Source organism: Corticium candelabrum, chromosome 15 (assembly GCF_963422355.1).
Source record: "Corticium candelabrum chromosome 15, ooCorCand1.1, whole genome shotgun sequence".
In the NCBI taxonomy this organism is placed as follows: domain Eukaryota; kingdom Metazoa; phylum Porifera; class Homoscleromorpha; order Homosclerophorida; family Plakinidae; genus Corticium; species Corticium candelabrum.
This window is the reverse complement of record NC_085099.1, coordinates 3,382,107-3,389,606: the sequence shown is the minus strand read 5'-3', so window position 1 is coordinate 3,389,606 and position 7,500 is coordinate 3,382,107. Positions and strand designations below refer to the sequence as shown.

The 7,500-nt window shown below is 41.1% G+C and overlaps 3 protein-coding genes across 3 annotated transcripts in view; 2 read left to right on the top strand and 1 right to left on the bottom strand.

The window, feature by feature from the left end:
* LOC134190887 (casein kinase II subunit beta-like) overlaps positions 1–248 on the top strand; it is an 8,970-nt gene extending 8,722 nt beyond the window's left edge. Inside the window, exon 7 of the mRNA XM_062659424.1 lies at positions 1–248. This exon is cut by the window's left edge and continues 85 nt beyond it. Coding sequence (XP_062515408.1) covers positions 1–63 — 63 coding nt within the window. The 3' untranslated portion in view covers positions 64–248.
* Positions 249–319: 71 nt separating this feature from the next.
* Positions 320–3,837, top strand: LOC134190913 (casein kinase II subunit beta-like). The gene is made up of 6 exons (XM_062659454.1): positions 320–503; positions 672–780; positions 864–976; positions 1,040–1,115; positions 3,199–3,388; positions 3,443–3,837. The coding sequence occupies exons 1-6, from the start codon at positions 432–434 to the stop codon at positions 3,555–3,557; spliced, it is 675 nt and encodes a 224-aa protein (XP_062515438.1). The 5' UTR covers positions 320–431; the 3' UTR covers positions 3,558–3,837.
* Positions 3,838–6,088: 2,251 nt separating this feature from the next.
* LOC134191059 (peptidyl-prolyl cis-trans isomerase NIMA-interacting 1-like) overlaps positions 6,089–7,500 on the bottom strand; it is a 2,927-nt gene continuing 1,515 nt past the window's right edge. Inside the window, exons 3-4 of the mRNA XM_062659617.1 lie at positions 6,406–6,424; positions 6,089–6,344 (exon numbers count right to left, since the gene is read on the bottom strand). Of these exons, the coding sequence (XP_062515601.1) occupies positions 6,266–6,344; positions 6,406–6,424 (98 nt within the window). The 3' untranslated portion in view covers positions 6,089–6,265. The remainder of the gene's footprint in view (positions 6,345–6,405; positions 6,425–7,500) is intronic.

The following is a 7,500-nucleotide window of genomic DNA, read 5'->3' as shown; positions in this document are numbered from 1 at the left end:
CAGCAGCAACAGCATCGTCAGAAAGCAGCACAGGCGTCAGGAGTGCAACCGTCTCTAAAGTAGCAACTGCGTAGGAACCACCTGATGGTGTGAATGACGAGCGAACAAGGAGACGGTAGTTTCAGTAGACAACTTTGCCTGTCTAAATTATCTTTGTTTAGAGTAGTGGTTTGGTGGACGTTGTAGCATACTGATATCTAATTTTGTGCTGACTAGTATTAAGTATATGATTTATGTAATTCTCGTGAGTAGCCTCGGCTTCCCAGACCGGTGTAGCGCTAATGGCTGCACGTGACTAATCGATTTTCGAACATGCGCATACGTGTCGCTCTTTGGCTGACCTTCCCAACGCACTCATAGTTCCCAACGCCAACCCAACGGTCACTCATCAAGGCGTCCGTTTATCGTCAATCGTCGCGGCTACCTTTAGAATGAGCAGCTCGGAAGAAGTATCATGGATATCGTGGTTCTGTGGCCTCAAAGGCAACGAGTTCTTCTGCGAGGTAAATCCTATGGTTTTTCGACAGTTATTCATCACGGCTCGATGCGTTCTAGTGTTCGTATTACGAACGTGCTAGTACACGTAGTCTGTGAATGTGAGATGTCCGTCGGGCATCCTGAGATTAGCGTGCGTTAGGGAGACAATGGTATAGTCTAGTCTATTGTGTCAGGTGGACGAAGATTACATCCAGGATAAATTCAATCTGACTGGTTTGAGCGAGCAGGTGCCGCACTATCGCGACGCCATCGACATGGTGCTCGACCTTGAGCCGGCAGATGGTATGGCGTTGACAACCGTCGGCGGCGTTCGGTATGATGACCTAATCCGGTTGTGTGTGTGTGTGTGTGTGTGTGTTGCCTAGAGGATGAACACGACGACGCGAACCATGCGGATATGGTCGAGCAGGCGGCCGAGCTGCTGTACGGTCTTGTTCATGCGAGATATATCCTGACGAATAGAGGGATATCGCAGATGGTGAGATTGAGGTACCGGTAGTTGTTGTGAGGGTTGGTGGTTGAGGTGGCGTGTTTCTTGCAGGTGGAGAAGTATCAGAGCGGCGAGTTTGGTCATTGCAGTCGTTACTACTGCGACAATCAACTTCTCCTCCCTGTCGGTAAGGTGACTGCAGTAATTTTTTCGGTTTCTTCATATTTTGTTTGATTTTTCATCAAACGGTTTTGATATAGAAACTGAGTAGGTACTAGATGCAACTTTGATTAGGTCTGTCTGGTGTTGTCTTCTTATGTGCTCATTGAAATGTTTAAGAGACTTACTTGTATTGCTGATTTCATTGACTTACTAAGTCTAATACTCTATTCACACGAGCTCTTGTAAGCAGACCAGCACATAACCGGCACAGGTCAACGCTGAATGAAATGAATGAAATTATTGTATGAAAGCGGGCCAAGCCGTGCTTGCCTGGCCCACCACAACTTGCCATGTCAACCCAGGCTGGTCAGAGTCAAGGTCAAATCGGCGTGTGAATGTGAGCCAAACCAGGCTGAAGGCCACACATACTTATTAGCTTCCAAGATGGCGTCGAATACAAAGAAGACATGAAGAAGATGACGTCGACGTCTGCACTCCATAATTCTCTTTGATATTTCTGTAGACTGTTCCAGCACCAGCCAGAAGTAAGCGCGGCAAGCTTGTTCCATGACGTCTGTATCTAGCGGGCGCACCAAGAGACATGCCTACTAAACTCGGTTAGCTCACTTTGCCAGAACGCCATGTGAACAAGGGTTGGCTCTCTTCATTAACCTAGGCTGGCTCGGCTTGGCTGTGTTTGGAGCTGTGCTCGTGTGAATGGGGTATTAGGATATGAATTTGTCAGTCGTCTCAAAATCTTAAAGACTTAATTTAATGCCGTGTGAAGCATTTGTAACAGTGAAGCATTTGTAACAGTGAATCCTGATAAAGCGTTTTCGTTTTATTTTAAAATGGATAGTCTAAACAACGGGTAGAACGTGACTTGATCGTAGGCGAACTGTTAGATTACGTTGAGATTTCTTTCTCAATTTCTCGGTCATGTCTGTGTCGTGCCCGGGACAACCAGAGTAATGACCGGGCAACTAAAACTTTGACATATGGTTGGTTGCCCAGGGACTACTTAGAGGTGGGATGATTTTCATAAGTGTTGATGCTGGCAAGTTGTAGGTGTCACATCTAGAACTAAATCCGCTCTTAAAAATGAGGATATAATGTGTATTGACAGGATCCTTAAATCACTTACCTTGTACATTAAAGGAACACTTCACCGATTGACGCATGTGCAGTAGATGTTAACGTACGTTAAGGCTTGGGCTGCAGACCGAACGCTTGCTGTGTTGCGCAGCGCATTGTTTTGGTTTTGCTTTCCGAGGCCAACTACAAGAGCACACAAGAGACGGGTTTACACGCTTCAGGTGACTCTAACAGCGAAAGAGAACAAGTTACAGTTCATAAGCGACTCAGTCGTTCGTACATTGTAGACTCCACATGATTGTCTTGAGCGACTTGCAATCGATTGTCTTTCCCGCTTTGCTCCATGTTTCTTTCCACGAATGGAGGCCATACTACAGTACAAAAGGGCTTGAGTGATGCGAAAAACATACGGAAACGTGCGTCACTGCACATAATCACGTGACACCAAATACTTTCATTCTACAGCCGAACCATCGCCGTATGTGTGCTTTCACCGTATGATTGAAGGTGAGTCAGTGATGCGATCGCACATTTTACTTTCACCTAAGCAAATATCAAAGTCTACACAAGCGGTAAAACGAAACCTTCACGTATTGGACGTTATTTGGGAAACTGCCACGTACGATTGTTTTTTAGCGTTATCATAATGCTCAGCTATCAAGTTTACTCTGAAATAGTGCTAAACTTCTCAACTTGAAGACTACTACAAACGATTAGCCACCGAGGGCGGAGTCAGACTGGTGAAGTGCTTTTAATTACGCACTCGTATTTGTTATATTGGAGTGTGTGAATTATGGATCATGTTAAACTCTATAATCTATTTCCAGTTGCTAATATTTGTTGTATTATTACTCAACGAAAACTGTTAACACATTCCGAAAGTCATCTGACCTGACGGAATTTTTTTCTAAATTATTGAATCACATCGGCGGCTACTAAACACACAGAGTCACCATCTCGTTAACTTTCCTATCAGACTACACAAATTCTAAGTCATTTATATCAATTTATAGGTTTGTCTGATCTGCCGGCCGAGGCCATGGTGAAGCTCTATTGCCCAAAATGCCAGGAAGTCTATAACCCCAAGTCGTCGCGACATCAGCACATCGACGGCGCCTTCTTTGGCACAAGTTTCCCTCACATGCTCTTCATGGTACATCCCGAGCTGCGCCCCCCACGAACACAAGCACAATACATACCAAGGTGGGCTTGTCCGTTATTGTTTACAATATCAACAATATTGACGAATGTTTTCAGATTATACGGTTTCAAGCTTCACCCGTTGGCACACCAGATACAGTATCAAGCCGGTGAACGAGCTAGGATGACACACCCACGGCAGCCGCGAGGGAAGGGGCCACAGTTCAAGTGACACGTAACACAGCTTGATGTACAGTAGGGTGTAAAGTGGTATCGAGATCTTATGTTGTTTACACTAACTAAAGTCAGGATTTATACTACAGATTGTAGCACAGAAAGGTATTCTGTATGAAGACATCTCTGTGCAATTGAGAAAGCAATATGAGGGCGAGAATACTAACAGTAGAGTCTAAGTACACGTCTTTGTCAAATTGTCAGTGTCAGTATGTACAATAGTTGTGATGAACAAGATGTATGTGTAATACATTCGTGTTAATTAATTAATTATTTAATTAACAGAGGGACTTTAGGTCATAGTGTGACTTTGTGTTGGCAAAGGTAATTGTAAGATAAAATTTACTGCCGACTTTTTCGTGAGTGAGTGTCCCTCATTGGAAAGGTGTCCCTGTTTCAAGACAGTCTAGATTCTGTTGTCATCCTGTATTCACTCTATAGAGTTTGCCAGACAAAGTTATTAAACACTAGTTGATTAGCTTGTTCTTTGCCGGGGTAATATATTAGCTTCAACTGTCAGATGTTGGTGTTGTTGTTGAAGTTGGTGGTGGTGGTGTTGTCATTGTTGTTGCTTTGGTGTTGATGTTGTCATTGTTGGTGTTGTCGTTGTTGTTGGTGTCATTGTTGTTGGTGTTGTCGTTGTTGGTGTTGTTGTCATTGCTGGTGGTGTGGTTGTTGATGGTGTTGTCGTTGTTGTCGTCATTGCTGGTGTTGTCGTTGGTGTTGATGTTGTTGTTGTTGATGATGTTGATGTTGTTGATGTTGATGTTGGTGGTGTTGTTGTCATTGTTGTTAATGTTGTTGTTATCATTGGTGGTGGTGGTCATTTGGTGTTGTTGATGTTGTTGTTGATGTTGTGGTTGTTGTTGATGTTGGTGTTGTTGTCGTTGTTGTTGATGTTGTTGTTGTCATTTTTGGTGTTGTTGATGTTGTGATTGTTGTTGGTGTTGTTGATGTTGTTGTTAATGTTGTTGTTGTTGTTGTTGTTGTTGGTGTTGATATCGTGAGTGAGTGACTCTCATCAAAGCAAAGCCATTTCTGTTTCATACACTGCCCATGTCAAAGTCTCGTCACGGATTCGCTGTGACTCACTGCAAAATTGCGACCAAACTTTGCTCTGAATTCGCTGTGAGACTTTGTCATGAGTGTACTGTACAGGATGTTTAATTACCACGCCCCACAATGCCCGGACAATCCCTACATACAGGGTACTCTGTACATGTACCCTCATCTGGTGAACTCTACAGAGTGGATATAGGATGACAATAGAAATTTCTTGTCCAATACTGTACCAGTACAGTATTGCTGTGGCATGCTGCTGTTGTCTGGCTTATTATTGGGTTTGATTAAGCGTGTTTTGACAGGCAGTGTCAACATAACATATTACGTTTATCAAATTAGGTTTCTTCCTGCAGCTGGAGAAAACAATAAGAAACCATGCAGTTGTGAACAACAGATTACCAGTCTAGTATACCTAAGAGTCCATGACCACACACACACCACACACACCAGGTTAGAAACAATGAGCAAAAGATTGATAATTGAGTCTTGCAACTAAATACTCCATTAGTAATGATGACTTCAAGAAGACACAATAACTCCAATGTTGATCATTCCAAGTAGGTACGGTACACACACCAAAGTTATTCACTATTTCAGTGTGTGTTCCTTCATTAGTGTTGCAATCAAGCCACTAGAAAGGACATTGGAAAGACCAACTAAACTGACTACCTCACCGACATAAACCCACTAACAGGCCCAACATAATTGTCAGCAAAAAATTCTTGTCAAACATCCATATTTTAAAAGAGAAGTGGCCCTGAGGTGGATTCCAATAAATTGAATATTAAAATAAAAATAATATTCAATTTCCAATTCAATTTTGTCAAAGTTAAGAATGGAAAAATTGTACACAAAAATTTAAAACCGTACATTCGATTTTTGGACCAAATTTTTAATATTTCATGTGATATTAATTTGGTCCAAAATTGAATGAAACTGTTGACATTCGATTTTTGAACCAAATTTTTAATTTTCAATTGATATTAATTTGGTCCCAAACTTGAATAAAATTGTGTACAGTACATTCAATGTTTAGACCAAATTTTTAATTTTAATTTGATATTAATTTGGTCCCAAAATTGAATGAAATCACTTTCGTTCAACATTTCATTGTATCGAGATTGAAAAATGAAATCTAATTTTTAAGTAAAAAATTAGACATTAAAAAGTTTGAATTCAATATTCACTTAGTCTGCAAATAAATTCAATCGACTCGTCGATCAAATTTCTACTTTCAATGTAATGGAAGTGCAAGCAAATATCCTATTGATTTCAATTTAATCCAATATTCAATTTTGCAAGAATTGAAAACGAAATGGATGAACGGTACATGGACCATCAGGGGTGCCATATAGTAATTTTAATGGAAGCTAATTATTAATTAATTAATATACTAGCAGCTCACAGTGTTGCTCCAAAAAGCTGCTAGGTTGCCCATTATAGGCGGCAAATCATCAGAACCGAAGGTCAGAAATTACGATTTATTAAGCAGCATAGAAGTTGGTATAGAATTTGAGTGTACCAATCCACGTACAGCAAACTGGTCATATAAATCAGCCTCGAGTTCATAGAATGATAGGATGTCGATCATATTAAAAGCATATTGCACTACATATCAGAGTCATCTGTGCAGCAAGAGACGCCTCAAGCTGTTCTGAGAATGATGTGTATTCCCGAATCGGTAAAAACTGGCTCACTGAGTTCGCCTACACGAAGGCTATACCTGCCAACAAACACCGTGTGTTAACATCTCCCACCTGGTAAATCCAAACGATAATTCTTACGCAGCTTCTTCGAATGGCTCTACAGGAAAGGAAAAAAGACGAAGTTACCAAGTGATTTGATCATTGGTAGAGATTTTGATTAGCACCGCCACCTTAGTTAAGTTAAGGTGGAACAATGATGTTAAAATTTATCGTTTTTAATGAATTATAAAAATGGAAATTATATAAAAAATTATATAAATTAATAAAAACATAAATATGTAAAATTAATTTTATATGAAATACAAAATTAATAGTTTATCAATGACTACTAGGAAAGCACCGATCCTCGTGGCAATGAGGATCAGTGCTTTCCTGGTAGTCATTGATATCTACTGGGTGTGCTGTTCAGAGCTGGCGAAATCCTCGTAGCACACGCAATCAATAATCAATAGCCAGTTACCAGCACCATATGGATTACATGGAAACATGTACCTCTCTGGGACTTACCTGCTGGGTTGGTGGGCGCCCAATGGAGGGTAAAGACCCCACTTACCCTCCCTGGAGGGTGATGACGACACGAAATCAGAATAAAACAAAATGAGGTGCAAGACCTTCGAGGAACCTTGCTATCTGATACTTGCCATGATGTGGAGATTGCACCATATATTCATCCATTTTCTGGAGAAATTTTACCGCAACTAGGAAATTGCCGAGATAATAAAGCAAGGCTAGACATCTCTCTGCCTGTGGATTTTGGGGAGGCCACTTCCAAAAGACTTACTTCAATGTTCAAGTTTTTAATCCAGATCATTGGGATTACCATCATGCTATAAAATTTAAACCAAAAGAGGAAATACGAATTCCGTCTCTTACAGATAGAATAAACATCGTTTACGCCTCTCGTCTTCTCATGCACAGAAGGTGCCAATCCTTTGACAAGCAAATGTCTAGAGAGGCTGCCTGCTCTAATCTCTGAAAGCATGACACATAATACAGCACGGTCATGTCTTGGATACGATGTCGTCTAGCATTCTCTCTTCTATGTTCTGCAATCATGTGCCTGAGAGGATGTAGAACAAGAAAACGCAACTTTGACGTGACTGGGAGTCTCTTGGCTGTGTAGTAGCTGAGAGTAAGCTGTCCAATGTTTGAAGTGTTTAGTTGTATTGTACA

Coding starts and splice junctions, on each gene's coding strand:
- LOC134190913 (XM_062659454.1), top strand. CDS start 432: ATGAGCAGCTCGGAAGAAGTATCATGGATATCGTGGTTCTGTGGCCTC. Junction 781..863: donor CGACCTTGAGCCGGCAGATG/GTATGGCGTTGA, acceptor TGTGTTGCCTAG/AGGATGAACACGACGACGCG. Junction 977..1,039: donor ATAGAGGGATATCGCAGATG/GTGAGATTGAGG, acceptor TGTTTCTTGCAG/GTGGAGAAGTATCAGAGCGG.